Here is a 17,635-nt window from a genome sequence, read left to right as displayed (position 1 = left end):
TACTAAAATGACAAGAAACTTACAACCAGCATTATCATCATTCTCCAAAATTATGTCCCTATGCAATCAAGTGAAAGATCTTTATTGATATCTTACTTCTTAATTTATTTTAACTCTCGAGGCATTTTCTATAAAGAAAGGTGATCTGAGGTTAAATCGATGATATGTCGATACTGACTAATAAAATCATGGGTCATATCACTCTATGATCGAATGCGAATTCTATCCAGTTGGACATATCATCTAGTAGCAGAGCCAATAAGATTGTTTTGAAATACATGCATCAACAGTTTCTTATTATTAGCATGGGCTGTCATTTTCTAATAGTATATGGTAATGTGAATCTTCGGACACTTCGTTCTATCATATTTTTTAAATTTTAAAACTTTGAATTTAGAGAAATAACCACATCTGAGACTAAACAAAGTCTAACAGCATCCACTGAACCATAAAAACCAGTGCCCTCTATGACCCGTAACCTTTCCTCTAACAAGTTCATTTTTTGTTCAGCTTTTGAGGCTTCTAAAGTCTTTTTATCCTTGGGCTTTAATTTTTCTTTATTCTCTGGATCATCTAAATTAGGGATTGGTATTGGTTCTACTACCTTTTCAATAAAGACAAAATTTATGTAACTTTGGTACTGTGGTGGATTTGAAATTGATGGCATATCAGAGTATATGTACCCTACTAGATATATAAACTGTTATAATGGTGGACCTTGTGCAAGTTAGGCTTGATATGGCCCAAAATCATGAGGGTGCAGTAGGTCATCCACCTCTTGTGATGAATGGTCTTGTTGGCTAATACTTTTTTTATACCTTTTCTTTTGTTTAACTTGTTCAAGGCCTCTAGAATCCTGTTTAATTTTCCTTTAAGCTTCTCTTGAGCTTTCTCTATCCACTCGAGGCGATTGGAATTTTTTTATTTCAACTATCTAACTTGAACCCTTAACTTGTATTGGTGATGGGGTTTTTGCTTGGTGGAACTATCTTTGAACCTTGAGCACCATAATTATGATAAAAATGTTATGCCTTATGCATGATATGTTGATGCATAAATGAAATGTGTATTTTCATGGATGTAGGTATGAAATGTGATAAGTATTCCCTATATGAAAATGACGTAAATGATAATGTTAAAACATGAGTATGAAAATGATGCATAGAATGAAATGATACAGATGCACAAAATCAGACAAACAACATATGAAAATGATGCACAAAGTTAGATAATCAAAATTGTTAGATAAACACAACTTGTTCCTTTTTGTGTCCTAGTTTCAGAGTATATTTATCATTGGGTAGGAAGGGCTCTATCTTAGAGTTGACCTCTTAAGTGTATACTATATACTGGGTTAGACGATTTTGACCACTAAAGGTTTTTAAATTATTTCTTACATCATCATCTATCACAGATTAGTAAGGTAATCCAAACCTCACCTATCACAAGCTACCAACGAAAAAGATTCAATTTAAATGAGAGTATTTTGCTAGCCACTACGGAGGCATTAGAACCTCACGAAAGCATAGGTACTTTACTCCCTCCTAAAGGGATGAAACTCAGGTATAGAGATCATGTTATGCATATGCATATGAATGACATAGTTTGCAACATAAATAAATAAAATGAATGAAAAAGAAAGAAAAAGAAAAAATCCTTACAAAGAATTCAATTTTATTAAGCTTTTTGGATAACACGAATTTATTTACTAGCCTGACTCTTGGCTATCCCCAGCAGAGTCGCCAAACTGTCATAACGTCTAGATCCGATGACCTATTGCTAGACATTAACTTGAAGAGTCGCCAACAATCTTTTTTATTTATGTGTGATTAGCCACCTAAAGAATATATCCTTTTAAAGAACACCTAAGCTTAACTAATGGTTCCTAAAAGAATAGGTTCAGGTTTATTAACCAGAATAAGGTTCGAAAGTTCAGTTACGAGTGAAGAAGGTTATAGCACCCTCACAACACCTATTGAAAGATGATACCAACTCAATTTAGTGTTATCTATTAAGCCTAAAAAATTTTACTGAATATTTAATTATTAAAAATTATCTTTAATTGACTTCAATGCTTTTGACTGAAAATTAAAAAAAATTTCTCACCTTAAAAGTATATAAGAAAACTATTGTTTCACTTGCAGAGGCTCCATCGTCAGATTATTAAACATTAAAAATTTTCCAAAATGAATTCAACTTTTGATATAGATTTTTTTTTTGTTTTATAAGAAAAAAACTCATGTTTTTATACAAAAAAAAATTGATACTTTCAACTTTTCCTTACAGCATTTTAAGATTTTTTTAAAAGAAAAATTAATACTTTCAACTTTTTCTCAAAAAACATATATTTGATTTTTTTAAAAAAATTAGAAATATTTTTTTAGAACTTTTATTTTCAAGAAAATTGATACTTTCAACTTTTTCTCAAAAATATTTTTTAGAAATTTTTATTTTCAAGAAAAATTGATATTTTCAACTTTTCTTCAAAAAATATTTTTTAGAAATCTTATTTTTAAGGAAAATTGATACTTTCAACTTTCCCCAAAAAATATTTTTTAGAAATCTTATTTTCAAGGAAAATTGATACTTTCAACTTTTCCTCAAAAATATTTTTTATAAATTTTATTTTCAAGAAAAATTGATACTTTCAACTTTTTCTCAAAAATATTTTTTTAAAATTTTTATTTTAAAAAGATCATTAAAAATTAAAGAATATTTGAATAAATGATTTTAATTTAATTCATAGATAAATTGGCAAAATAATAATAATAATAATCATCATCATCATATTAATAGATAAAACAAAAAAAAAAACAAAATATATAAAAAAAATCTTGGAGTGGCTTGACTTAACGGCTAAAACGGTTAGGCTTGAGACACAGGAGGAGGTTGAAAAGCGCGACTCGGGGTGCACGGCTCGGCTCAGTAACAACGTTTGGGTAACGAGTTGAAACGCGGGTCAACACTTAGGTCGGGTTATCCGAATGAAAATGCATGGATCCTAAAAAATCACTTAACTCTAAAACGATGTCGTTTCAGGACCCTATAAAAGGTCAAATTCTTTCTTTTTGCTTTAGATCTCTCCTTCCCCCTTTCTTTTTTCTCTTTCTCTCTCTAAACCTCAAGAACATCGGTTGAATTCTATCGAATTCTGAAAAATCTTATCAAAATCTGAGTTTTTCGTTGAAAGTTCAACAGAAAGTTCAACGGTTTCTGGAGATGTGATATCGAAAACTGAAAAACTAGTCGAAAAATTCAACCGACATCGAAAAAGTCATCGAAAAATTCAACCGACGTCGAAAAATTCAATCGAAATTTGAAACTTCCAGAAAAATTTCTAGAAAAATCCTTTTTTTTTAACACAAAAAAACTCTCAAATTTTTTTGCTTTATGCTTTTCTCTCTCTGTTTTCTGTCCATTTTCCTATGTGTTTTTTGGCCTTATTTATAGGGCTTCAATTTGATAGCCCTAAACCAGACGGGATTTCCATCTTTTTTTACTTTTAACTCTAAACTCAATTCAGTTTAAACTCCTCAACTTAGTCCTTCATAAATTCAATCACTTTTTTTTTTTTGTTTTTTCAACTTTTTCATTTTTTTAATTAATTTTTATATTTTTTAACAAAAATCAAATATAAACCCTTTGACAGATTAGGGTGTCTACAAGTGAAATCTTACATGAAAAACTAATTGCTTGATGGCTCTCTTTCCCACTACTGCATAATAAAATTAATGATCTCTCTAGTATTGTCTAACATACCACATATTGCAAAAACATTAATGAATGATCACATTCCGTAGGTTGTTAGACTGATCAACTTATGTCTGAATATGATAATGAACTATACCTATTTCCATGTCCACAAGCTAAAATAAATCACAAGAATTGGTTAAATCTGATTCAATTTATGGTCCCATAAAAGATTTTATCATTAAGGATAGGATTCTCATTTAATATTAGTCAATTGATAATTCAAATCATGTCCCTAATATGGGACCTTGCTCCATTTTCCCGCCGGTATAGTTATATCCTCATCTAGAATTCTCATTGCTATTAAGATAAGTTCCAATTTGAACGGACATAAATGTTTAGTCTATTACTATCTTGAAAGAGCTAAGAGTCCCGTATTCAAATCACATCAAGTGTGAGTTTTGTCCCATTATATTGTTGATTTGTTAATAGTTGGTTTGATTCGATCGTTTATTTCTTCTTAATATATATTTAAAGGTTATTTGATTATGATTATAATTATTAATGATACATGTAATTTCATAAAAGAAAAGAAAAAGAAAAACAGATTGGTTCCAATTTGAAGCCTGAAGGGACATAAATGTTTAGTCTATTATCTTGAAAGAGCTAAGAGTCAATCTCCCAATCATATAAAATCTTTGTACTGTTACATTGATTAGTTGGTAACTCTATTGAGACTACCCAAAAAGGGAAAATTTTCAGTTTTTTTTTTTTTCACAAAAGGATTTATGTATTTATATATATTGATTTTGTAGCAGAAACCTGCAAAAAGTGGGATCTGGCAAAGGGGGAATTGAAGATGAATTTACATTCTGTCACTCTGAAATGGGGCCTCACTCTTTAGCTACTTTCAATAAAGATGTGTTTATAGAATAGCTCACCTAACACACAACAACACAGCAGAGTGCAACTGTGCAAGCCCCTACTCTATATTAAAACTATGACATGACACCCCTTTTGATTCCTCTTTCTGAATTCTGATCCCTCCCCCTCAACCCTCAAGCCAATATTCTTCTTCTGCCATCTTTGTTTCTGCTTTTTCCCTCCTGAATATATAAACAAATAGTAACTGAAAAAGAAGTTTGGTGAGTGCTGAAACTTGGTCAAAAAGTATACTCCTCTCTCTCTCTCTCTCTCTCTCTCTCTCTCTCTCTCCCCCCCCCCCCCCCGGGGGTAATGAATTGATAACCCCAGCTTCACAGTTTCTCTCCTTTACTTTTATATGCCTTGAGAGGTTGGGCCATTTTCTTCCTTTTCTTTAACTCTGCCCGAGTGAAGTAGGGATCACTACATTTGATAACCAAAGTGTGGGACTAGGCATGCATTTTGGAGCATATAACCAAAGAATGGCAACCCTTTGAAGCAGCAATCCAAATCCAATACCATCCCAACGTTTTTATTATCCCATGCATACACTAAAAAATTTATTTTGCCATACTATTGTTTATGTATATAAAATGTTGACAGGAAATATATAATTAAGTTGGTTGATGCTGTAGCTAGCAGTAATGAAATAATAACCCCTTCCAAAAATCTCATGATTGTGATGAGAAACTCCTAGGAAGCTCTCTTCCAAGCTACAATTGATCAAAGTGTGTCCCCCAAATGCTGTACATTTATGCCATCTAGCTCTAAAGCTTTGATTTGTACATTTGCAATTGTTATCAACCTAGTGACAGATTATAGAAGAATAGAAATTTTTGTAGAATTTTAATATTATTTTAAGATGCTTGTACAGGCATGCTTACTCTTTGAGCTTGCTGACGGTCTCTCAAGGAAGAGGAAAAATTAATTGTCTTACTCTTACATGATTGCTTACTTTTTTCACAGTGAACCTTTTTTTCACATCATCTGTCAGATTCTAATGAGTAAATCCCATTAGTTCCATGCCACATATATGTATCATTGAAACAGCAAGGATGTTTTGATTGGGCCTTTCAAAGTTTTTAACTGAAGTTCACGTCTGTCAAATTAATGATACACTTGCAAAGCCTTATGGAGACCCCTTTCACCACTCAACGACAGACACAAGTTGGGGAGAGCTTGTTTTGAAGGCCACCTTTTTCCTGCACTGTCTCCCCTGCTTGAAATAATGAGATTTCATTCAATATCTGGCTCTGAAGCTTAACTGGAATGGAGCCATGGTTGAACCCCATGTGTCACTTGTCATGATAACAGTGTCCTTGGGCTCCTTTTTGTTTCTCTGAGATGCATATGGGCCAGCATTGGTCTAATCACGTCTCATCCTTAAAACTACTTTACTTTTGCTGCTCCCTTTGGATTCAATACCAGTACATCCCCGGGCCTATCTTCTCCCTTTTCTCTTTGGGCTTTGGACTTCTTGAGCCCAAGTCAAGTCAACAGTTTGACCTTCTTGATTTAGCATGTTAAAATGTTATAAATTCAAGGTTAACAAGTTAATTATGGTAAGTTAAAGGTTGATTAGAAGTAAAAAAATTAAAAAAAAAGTGCTGTAAACTCAGTGTGGGGTCATTGCTAGAGTCCATAATGACATACAAAAGGGAAGGGTGTCTCTTGATAATGGCACAAAATTACCTTTTATTTGAAAAACAAAGGCCTAATTGTTGTTAAAGTAATCAAATAAATAACTGCAATTTTCAGAGCCTTAATTTATGTTGCTGTGACCCATCAACAATTGAGAAACATTACCGATAGTAATGCTTGTCGCCATTCTCCTCTCATAAAAGTGATATCCACAGGATTCCATTTTGTTGGCTGGGCTGGTCAAGTTTTTGGTGGAGCTGGAGCATTTTTGTCAAATTTTAGTGAAGGGACTGCAATATTTTGGGGGTCAGCAAGATCCATGCTTAATTTCAAAACACTGGATATCGACATAATTCTATTCTATGGTGGGTAAAATTATAAACCCAAAATGAGCTAAAAAGAAGAAACAATGCTAGTTACTCTAATAATAACATTTTTTCTTCCTGGGTTGGGGATGTGGGGAGTGCTGATCCAAATTATTTCACCAAGATTATTTTCTATTTTCACAATTACTGTAGTAGCTCGCACAATTGACGTAAATTTTCTTGGTGGATGTTCTCCTACGTATACTTTTAAATTTTCTTCCCCGTAGATATAATAAAAGTTGATTGGTTTGAATGATCCGAGTGACTTGTCCGAAATCCAATCAAGCTCAACTCAAATTGATTCAAAATACATGCAAGCTTGAAATCACGTCCTGACATGAATTCAGAACAACCCACATTTTGAAAGAAACAAGCCATAGTATAATTCATTTGGAACTTTGAAATACTGAGAATCCTGCTACCAACTTCAGTGACAATCCTCTGAGTTTCTGATGATCATGAAGATGAAGATTCTTATAGACCATTAAGAGCATCTAAAGTAACAAATATTCAGAATCCCCATCCTCAATATCATGTCAAATTAAGACCGGCTTCCTGAAGCTTTCTTCTTCATTTATACAACAGCGAGCTTCATCAAATAAAAATTTTCACAGACGAAAAGCGTTAACCACATTTTTACATTTTGACCGATCACTATTGTAATATTGTTGCTCTAAAGAAACAATAAATTACTTTTGGATGGATAACATGTGGTAAGTTTTTAGTATGCACATCGGTAAACTGTTGCAGCAAAATGTCATATCCAGGGAAATCTGGAAAATTGGAGCATTAACTCAGAGCTATTCATGAGGATCTATTTCCATTGCACACACATATATGTAACCAAATCAAAAATGAAATTGATACAATTTAGCTTCAATTTCCATTATGATGAGAAATAAAACAATAAAATGTGAGACACCAACATTCTATCAAAATCAAAACAAAGCACAAAATTTACACACCTTCCCAAGAAAAAAGGGGGCTTGACTTAAAACCCTTTAGGTCCAGTTTCTTTCAAAACAGCAGGTTTCTCAGCCATAGAGAGACAGTACTTTGCAATCTCTCTAAACCTAGGCACACTCCTAAGATCAACTTTTGTCCCATCTTTCAAGGTAATGATAACATCACCCCACTCACCTATGAAACGAGGCACCACTTGTACGTCCTTAATCACCTTGTAAGAGAAGTCACTCCTATCCTGACCCGTCAGTCCTGAAATTACCGTCACCCGCAGGTTGGTGAACCTGTACCTCAGGAAAAAGGCTCTTGAAACTGCAGCTAGAGTCAAAGGCAGCCACAGGAGAGTGAAACCCAGAAGCAGATTAGCTAAGAGGTCACCGTAATGGGCTCCACCATCGAAGAAGATGACTTCTTCTTTGGGGTTTTTGGAGGATGGTTTGGAGGGAGAACTGCCGGTAGTGGCGGGTCGGTTAGTTGGGGAGGACACGTGGAGCTTGGTGGAGATTCTGTTGTTTGTAGAAATGGGTTTGAAGGGGAGATTAGGGAAGGGAAGCTTGGAGGAGAAGTGGAGGGACTTGTGGGTGATGGAAGTGGCGGTTGTTGCGGTGGAGGCCGGTGAAAGAAGAGAAGTGGAGGCCATGATCAAGGTTTATCCGTTCGAAAGAGAGGAAAGGAGAGGGAAATGAGAGGCAGATAAGTTAAGCTGTCGATGGTCATGTGTTTGCCACGTGGAATGACAATACTCACCGGTTGATCTTCATTTTATTTCCCTTCTTTTATTTTTTATTGAATGATGATTTTGGGCCAAATGTAGACCCATATTTAAATAACATAACTGGGCTGACAATAGACCACCAGCGACAGCACGTTGGATTATCTGAGCCTCATTGCAACGCCAGGCTCCGGTTTTCAGCCGCGGGCTTGTGGCCTGGCTAGCTCGGCTCTTTAATGGTTGAAATAAGCGACTGCAATGTATGATAGTGTAAATAACACTAATAACAAAAAAAATGTTAGCCTATAATTAATCACTGCCACTAATACTGATTCTAGGTTCACTTAAGATTTATCCCTTTCCTGCCAAAACGATACATAATTAATATTTTTTTTTTTTAAAACCATAATATAAAATTAAAAGAAGAAATTGCTGGTGAGCTTCTCCGAAGATAAAAAAAAAAAAATGTGACCGAAATCAATTGTTTAATTAGTTAGTTAAATTAAATTTTATGTAAAAATGAGATTAAATGATGAAACATGAGATCAACCTCGAGCTTGGATTAAAAAAAAAAAAATTTTAATAAATAAAAAAATTTGATAGTTGTGTATGAATTGAGGTATAGGTAGACAACTTTCTTGGTCTAGTTGTTTCAATTGATTAACTCAAAGGTTGCTCCTTAAAATATTGTTATTAGCCGTTGACACAACCCAGATTCATGTTACAAACCATTAATTAAGAAATGCAATAATTAATTATTTTAATTCATTATATCATTTGTGATATTGCTGCTTACATGTTATGTTCATCAATTTTTTTTAGACATACTGGGAATCCTCTTCTTCTGTCCTTAATTTTAAAATCCCATATTACTCAAAGGAATTAAACCAGCATGCACATGGCCACTAAACAATCTCTATCTCAACTAGCAATTTCTTAAAATTTTTTTGGCACTAAACATTTTTAATTAATAAAATGCCAAGGTTTCCAGCCATGTTGCCAAGAGATTTTCTCAAATCTCTTCACATGATCCAATAAAAAAAAGTATAATTTCACAAAATTTAAAAGTAAACTATTACGGCGCGATTACTTTAATTACATCTTTAATCTTGCATATCAAGATATGCAGATTTGATCACATATGTTTGAATCCAATTGGGGTTCTTGGAGAATAGAGAATCCAAGTTTAAATCTATTTAAAGATTAATCCTAGTCCACCAAAAGTAATTACATTGATTAATTACTGGCTAATCTGCTTTATTGATTATTTTATATATTTTAGAACTTAATTACTTTTAAAGGAAAGAATCCTATGTAAAGGTGGCCTAGCAAGGAAGAAACAACGTTGTTCATTTTTCAATGTCTCCAATTCAATTCAAATCAAACCCTTGTTGCTTCTTGTTTCCATGTGTTACACATTGTGGCCAAGGGATTCAAAATTATTTGTTTAATCTTACTGCACTGACATGACATGTAGATCATCCATCATATTCGGTACTAAATTATAAAAATGGCTCGAATTCACAAACCAAAAGCAACGACTATAATTTTGAAACTTTATCTTATCCATATGTACACGTACGAAGATGATGTTTCGCGTATAGACAAAGTAATTTGTCTAAATCAAGCAAAAATAATAAGAAAGAATTTCTTTAAATCACTTTCTCGCTTCATTGAATTAGATATTGTACTTGAAAATGATAAATTTAAATTACGATGATTTACAAAGATGTGTGAAGTTTGAATTTAAAATTTAATTTAATTAATTTATATATATAATTATTGTTAAAATATATTTTTTTATTTTTAAACTGTGATTTCTTTCATAAAAATATTCGTACGGTGCTTATGATTGAATGATAGGATCATAGGTTATCTACCAGACGATGAGATAATTAGGTGCCAAACACATGAACAAGCTTTGGATGAACAGAAACATATATATATATATATATCATGCTAAAAGAATAGATCATGCAATTGACAATTACTTTGTATCTGTCATTGAAAAGAAGTGGAAAGGAGTAGAAGTAGAAGAGAAGAAGAGAAAGAAAAAGAGATTGAGAAGAGGAAGATTCATGAAAGTGGGGGCAAAAAGAGGACTGTGTTGGATGCTAGGGAGTGGGTGACAGTGGGTCACATGATTTTTTTTTTTCCTGCAATCAAAGACTGATCAAAAAAGGAGGGTGCAGTAATGTAGTAAGACTCTGCCTAGTGCCAAAAGGTTAGTACATTACATTGGCTTTTGGATACCATTCCCTGTTTGTCAGCACAAGTTTGCCAAACGTCCCCTTCACGAGAATGACCATTTCCAACTCTCCTTGTTTTCTTCTGCTCTGGCATCTGTTTGTCATTTTCTCCTCTTGGAATGTGCGTTGGATACTCTCTCTTTTTTTCTCAATTTTTACAAAGAAAAAAGGTTAGAATAGTTTAATCACTTACTGTAGATTTTGTTCACCATTGGCGTTAACCGTTTTGTACTGAATGATGAAATCAGCAAAAAAATCATGACAATGGACTCTCTTAAATGCAACTCTCAAGCTTTTTTTGTTTTTCTTCAACAGTACAAAACACATGATTCCAAAGCAAGTAAAAAAAAGAATAATAAAATATATGTAGCAAGAGAATCCCCTTTTTATTTTTTTCATCGTCCATGCTAGCTAGAGCAAACCAACTAGTCATCACTAGCAAATTGCTTGGAAATTCTTCTCGCGTGATCAAGCCTAGCAAACATCTCTCTCTCTAAGCCTAGGAAAACTGATATATATAACCCAAAGACACATTTTTATTGCTCCATAATCATCTCTTCAGCCCCTCCTGATGAAAAGTTTTCACTTGATGATGATATAATTCTACTTTATACACCACTCTCTCTAGGTACCAAAACATTGATATAATATATAATTAAATTCTTGATATGATGATTAGTTACCCTCTTGATCTGAAACTTTTTTGTAACTTGCGGAAATGAGGGACTATTCCAAATTTGACACCTTGATCGATGAGTTTCAAATTATCAATTGAAATGTTGTTGCTCAAGCCATGGCCAAAACCCCGTTTGATCCTCAATGGTGCAGAACATGTTGCTGAGGCTTTCTTCTTTAACCATTTGATCCACCTTTTGGCATTGAAGGTGATTATCAGTCCTTGATGATGCGGCTTGGAATAGTTGTGCAAACCCACCACTTGGTGGCCTAATGGATGTTGGGAAAAAGGTTCTGCTTGTTGGATGAGTAGGTAACGGGCTGTCAATTGCTGGTGTTCTTGAGATATCCAACTTGACATCTGAGCTGTTTTCACTTCTGTTACTACAAGATCCTTCAGTTTCTTTATTGAGGTTGATAGATTCAGTTGGTTCTCTGTTTTTCAGCGCCATTATCTGCAACCATAACAACTAATTTATCCAATCAAAGATTAAGCATGTTAGACAAGTACTAGGAAACAACTTATTCCCTTAGTGTCGATTTTAAGTGTTTGAATTGATAATTTGATAAAACAATGAGATCATTGTCCACCAACAAAAAAAAAACTATATCCCAGGTTTATTGCAACTTGTAAGAGAGATTTCTAACTCATGTCATGATTACCTGACCTTCAAACTATGATTGATCAACCCATGAAAAGTAAAACATGAAATAAAAAAGGAGGTTGATGATTGAAAACCATTGATTCAAGAAAGTAGAGTCTGAAATGAGGTTCTGAAAGTCACGATTCCATAGAAAGTCAATAAAGCGTGAATAATAGAGTAGACGATCATAGTCTTCAAACTCAATTATTCAACACACACTCGATTAATGAAATAGAAACATTAAAGCTTTTCTTAACATATAAGAAAGACTTGATATAAGAACAAGAAAAGCAGAAAGGAAAATAAATATATTAAAGAAGTATTTGTATTAATTTATTTATTTTTCATTAATTATAAGATTACCTCTGCGTGAAGCCTTTGGTTCTGAGCTTGAAGTGCATCATTATCTGCTTTGATTGCTTCGTACTGTCTCTTAAGGAGATCATAGTCTTTCTCTAGTTGCTTGGTTTTCCACCTAGCTCTTCTGTTTTGAAACCAAATAGCAATCTGCCTTGGTTGCAAACCAAGGGCTCTAGCCAGCTGCATTTTTCTCTCAGGTTCAAGCTTGTTACCCAACTCAAAGTTCTTCTCTAGAGTCTTTACCTGTTCCATGTTAAGCCTCCTTTTCTTTTCTCCTGCCTGTGAACCATCATCTGATAAATCATCCTCCCCATTTGCTTCTTCACATACATCTATCCCTGAAAATGACATTGATCTCTTCCCTAGAAATGATGCGACACCTATGCCCCCCTCCCCCCCAAGAAAAGAAATCAAAATCCTTCATATACAAGATTATAAAATGATAAACCCTTTTCTCCATGAGAGAGAGAGAGAGAGAGAGATATACCATGGAAGTCTTGGGGCGTGCATGAAGGAAGCATTTGATTGATAGAAGTGGGGGGGTGATGATGATCGTCCTCGTGAGGAGTTGGGAGCATGAAATTTGCAGGGAAAAAAGCCATCCCATTGCAAGACATGACCCAACAGGCTGGTTTTAATAAGCCTCCAATAGTATTAAGAAAACGCTATTCATAATCTGATGACTGTCATGATGTTCGTCAAGGAAAGAAGGATATGAAGCAGATCCTCGGAGTGGACACAGAGTTTAATGTATTAAAAGCAAAAGAGAGATTTGATATATCATACTAAAAGGAAAACTAGAATTTCTTGAATTGGAAGGTGATGCAGAGATTTGTGTAAAATGGATAGCTTATATACCTTATCAACTTCTAGGAACAAACCATTTTTTCTTTCATACTATCTATCTATCTATTCTGAGAGAGGGAGAGAGAAAGAGAGATATGCATGTAAGATGACTCTATAGACTATAGTTCCACTTCTCTTTATATGAGTGTTTTATTTCATTAAAACAAAAAAGGTGGCTAATGGAGAAGGAAAAGCTGTCTTTTTTCCCTTTTAAAATTGATTAACAATAAACAAAAATTCATGAAAATTTGCTTAAATAATTGTTGATGCACGCATTTGCATGTTCAGGACAAAAATGAGAAAAGAAATATAAGGGCATATAGCTAGAAAATTGAATGTGCGAAAAAAAAATGAAAAGGCTACTAACTGAACCTGATAATGCGGTGACTCTGAATACAATTTCAAGGAGTGATTTCAATCCAAGTACAATTATTTGAGGTCATTTTCATTTTATTAGTCTTTTTCCACACTTAAGAGACAAATAGTGGTGTTTTCTTGATAAAGACATTTGTCTTTCAGGATGGGAAGCAAAGCATTTTTGAAGAAGCTTGATTCCATAGCTATGACGATCTATAGACAGTACTGTATATTTCATATTTTAATATATATTCCCCTTTAATTAATGTGAAGTGGGTGACTTTGAGAGAGGAAAAAAATACTAGTTTATTCCTAAAGAAATCTGATTTTGTTTGTTTAAACAAATTAAAAAAATCAGAGTGTTCATATGGGTGGAAAGTGTTTAGGGTTTCTTAGAAAAAGAAACTTTGTGATATTTTATGTTGTTTTAGTTATGTGAAGAAAAAGAAGGGTTACTTGAGAAGAAAGGGAAATGAGTTGGATGTATCTTTTAGAGTCTAAAGGGGATTTACATATGAGGGCCTGAGGGGTAAGAAAGAGAGAGAAGAGGCAGGAATCTAGGGATGGGTCCAATGAGGGGGGGCAGGGGTTGCTACCTAACCCACCAACAGGTATCGTGCATTAGGACCAAGCCTCTTTCCCATCCATTATCCTTTCATCAGTTTCAGTCCTCTGATGCAAATGGCTCTTCTGTATTTGAAAGAAAGAAAAAAGAGAGGGGTTTGAAAAGCCCAAGCAAAACTCCTGTTGTTAGGAACCCTACAAGTGCTGGTCTTTTTTTTGTCTTTGAGTCCCATTTGTCCATCTCTATCCCACTGCTCCTCTCTCTTCTGACACACCCCCCTCCCCTTCAATACTTCATGCATGGGTCACTCATTTCATGTCCTATCCGCATCATCTTCTCTCTCTCTTTCAATTTCCATTCAGTTTAATTTACAAAATAAAAAAGAAAAAAACTTTCCCATAAATCCCATGCTAAAGCAAGATTCTGCAATGATCAATATGAAATCTCTGAACTTCCCACTTAACAAATTTGTTCAGATTATCTGATTAGACATAGATGCTTCCATGTATCATTTTTTGTTTCAGGAGGGTTGGATTTGGATAATTAGGAGGCGGGTCATCCCTTTTAGAAACCAACTTTTTAAGCTTTTTTCCATCCAAATCTGCTGGAATTTCTTTTTAATTACCCTCATCAGTTACTACTGATCATCAATAGTATGAATGTTTATAAGCTACCAAAAAAAGTCAAATACGTTGTTTTCATACAGTCACAAGATTGTCCACCATCGTTCAAAAATCTTATGACTATAGCAGCTGCTAGAATGGTCTCTTTGATCATTTTTTTTAACCTTATTGCACTGTGGACTACATTTGAAGATACTGTTAAGTGTCTTTATAATATTCTTTCACTTAGCTTCTCTTTATGGATCCTACCATGATCATGAACTATTCACCTCTTCTCTCTCTTACGCACAAATTAACCAAAAAAAGTCTGAATGTTCATTGTTTGCGTATGAAAAGAAAATAGTCATTGATTGTGAATTAAGATGTTTGTATTATTGGATGAAATTACACATGATTATGACTAATGGTTCAAAAGAAAAGAGAGAAACTTTTATACTATATATGTTACTCAAACATGGATTGAAGTGTTGAACTTATAAAGACATGACAGCTGAAATATACTACATACCAATCTACTTTGAAGAATCTAATATATTTTTTTATACAAGATATTGATACAAGTAGTTAAACATAAATGAGGAGGTATAAAAAAACCTTGTTCTGGTAACTACATATATTTACCAAAGTTTGTAAAAGGACAATGAAAAGGGTGATAAAAATATATTGATCCAAGTCAGAAAACACACTTACTGTGAATTTCTCCTTTGACCACAGTACCACACCAATAATGGGTTATGAACAGAAAGTGAAAAAAAAAAAATTGTGCTTCTGCAAGGGCCAAAAACCCACAAATTCTTGACCTTTTCTAACACAAAACAGAATCTACCAGTGCTAGAAGAGAAATGCTACAATGTTTACTAGCTGATAAGGACCTAAAAATCTGGCCTGAGAGTACCATTCTAATTTTCTGCATTGTTAATTGCAGTAAGATGTAAAGATCTAAAGTTAACCTGTAAAAGGACTTACACAAAATTTTACCTCCTGCATGCAGAATATTGAAACATTGTCATTCTATTCAGGCTCAGGGGCTGAATCTATTCAAGTTTTCACTGTTTTTTTTTTTTTTTTTGTATGTTCAAATTGTTCAATCCCCTTTTTTTCCCTTTGATAGTTTGTGACAGCAAAGGAAAGAAAAATGGACAGATAGGACCCATGAAAGGAATTAAGTATCCGACATATGGCCCCAAAAGAGGTAAACTTAGCCACAAACGTACAACTGCCACAAAATTCATAAATGATGCAACGGGGCTGGCAAATTTCCGTTTAGTATTGAAGGTTAGAATTGGAGGTTTGATCTTGACATTTGAGAAAAAGCTAATGTCATCAATCACACCAGTTTCCCTTCTTCTTTTTCAGTTAATAATGCCCCCACATATAGTACACATATAAAAACATCCCTTAAACCCTAGTAACATCATATTCAAAGTAATTTTTTTATATATATTTGAAGTTGTCATCCCAGATAATTAAAAAAAAAAAAAGTTCTTGCATTAAACAAAATTAAAAGTTCAATGTTTTATCATCAAACACACAACTATTGGTAATATAATAAATCATACATTACCAGTTATATAAATACATATATATGCCTTATTTGAATTAAAAAGATAATTAAGGCAAAAGTTTTGAAGCCAAGGGTCTAAATATGAATTTGATCTAATTTTATATAAAGATCTTGTTAACAAATATTATTAGGATATTCTTTAATATTATTATTATATTAAATAATATTTTCTTTCGATGCATTAGAAATCAACATTTTATATAATTTAATTTTCTCCAACTATACATATGCTAGTTGGTTCACTTGATTATATGTTTGTAACATTTATTTTCTTCTATATAAGCTTTTGAAAATATACAAAAGATCAAAAAGGGATTAGGCCATAGATTTTGGTGATGCAAATAGGAATATAAAAGTGCATGCATGGGAGAAGGAGAAAGAGGCATTAGGGAGGCAGCTTAGGGGAAGTTTTTAATATGATATTTGCCTTGAAAATGTTTTGATTGGAAAAATGATTAGCTGCTTTTATTCAACAGCTGGAATGTATATAAAGAAGAGAGGGATTGGGGAAATGGCATAGTTAGGACCCCACCAATCTTAATATTGGTGATGGTGGGTTCCATTGGGGGGTCCTAAATACTGCTTTTAAAAAAGAAAAAAAATGGGCAAAGACAAAGCTACTTTCACTGCCTTCACATGACTTTATTAGTTGAAGCTGAAGCCTACCCCATTTCAATGGGAGTGGATTCATGTTCTCAACCTGTTATATCTCCATTTCTTCTTTCTTTTTTTTTTTTTTAATTTTTAGTTCATCTTTTAACTTTTTCATCCCTATCTACTTAATTAAAAAAAAATTACAAGTCTAAATCTTCTCAAAATCATAATCTTAAGATCTCTAACCAACATAAAATAAAAAAAAATTATACACTTAAGAAAAAAATACTATAAAGTTTACCAAAATAAATAAAACAGAAGGGCTGAATCTCCCACTCAACATGCCATCCTTGTTCTCTAATGGAAGGGGTTGATTCAGCTTGCAATCCCATGTGCTAATCTTTGCTTGACGTCACCTGCTCTCTCTGTTCTGTTTTCGGGTGATTTTATTTTTATGTTTCTGCTCAATTTTTTGGGCCAAAAGGGAGGAAAAAAATGCAATTTGATAGTGATTTGTCAGCCACTGGTCCAGTTACTGTTTTTATTGTTTAATTCTTTTCCTCGTAGGCATGCGCCCATGCTGAACATTTTTTTTTCATGAAATATGGCCCACCATTCACATCCGTCCATTAAACAGCATACTTCTCGGATTCGCCACAAATCAGAGCAACGTGTTATATATATTTGTGTAGATAATAATCTGAGAAACAATGGTATTTACATAGTTATTGAAACGAAGAAAATATATTTCAAAATGAGAAATAGAGTTGTATGATTCAGACAAAACCCTTTTTTTTCTTTTTGATAAATTTGGTTTTCTCATTATGTTTCTTAATTCAGTGCATTGACATGGCTTATATAAT

General features: G+C 33.5%; 2 protein-coding genes across 2 annotated transcripts; both read right to left on the bottom strand.

The window, feature by feature from the left end:
* Positions 1-7,460: 7,460 nt before the first annotated feature.
* Positions 7,461-8,313, bottom strand: LOC111317628 (uncharacterized). Its single transcript, XM_022920062.2, has one exon. It carries the CDS (start codon positions 8,221-8,223, stop codon positions 7,612-7,614), a length of 612 nt encoding a protein of 203 aa, XP_022775797.2. The 5' UTR covers positions 8,224-8,313; the 3' UTR covers positions 7,461-7,611.
* A 2,470-nt stretch (positions 8,314-10,783) lies between these two features.
* Positions 10,784-13,443, bottom strand: LOC111317626 (homeobox-leucine zipper protein ATHB-13-like). Its single transcript, XM_022920061.2, has 3 exons — positions 12,711-13,443; positions 12,227-12,603; positions 10,784-11,674 (listed from the first exon to the last, which is right to left on the bottom strand). The coding sequence occupies exons 1-3, from the start codon at positions 12,838-12,840 to the stop codon at positions 11,312-11,314; spliced, it is 870 nt and encodes a 289-aa protein (XP_022775796.1). The 5' UTR covers positions 12,841-13,443; the 3' UTR covers positions 10,784-11,311.
* Positions 13,444-17,635: the final 4,192 nt, after the last annotated feature.

Source organism: Durio zibethinus, chromosome 2 (genome assembly GCF_047325235.1).
Source record: "Durio zibethinus cultivar Kanyao isolate XHJ-2024 chromosome 2, ASM4732523v1, whole genome shotgun sequence".
Classification (NCBI taxonomy): domain Eukaryota; kingdom Viridiplantae; phylum Streptophyta; class Magnoliopsida; order Malvales; family Malvaceae; genus Durio; species Durio zibethinus.
Note: the sequence above shows the minus strand (reverse complement) of the source record. Positions and strands in the feature narration are given on the sequence as shown.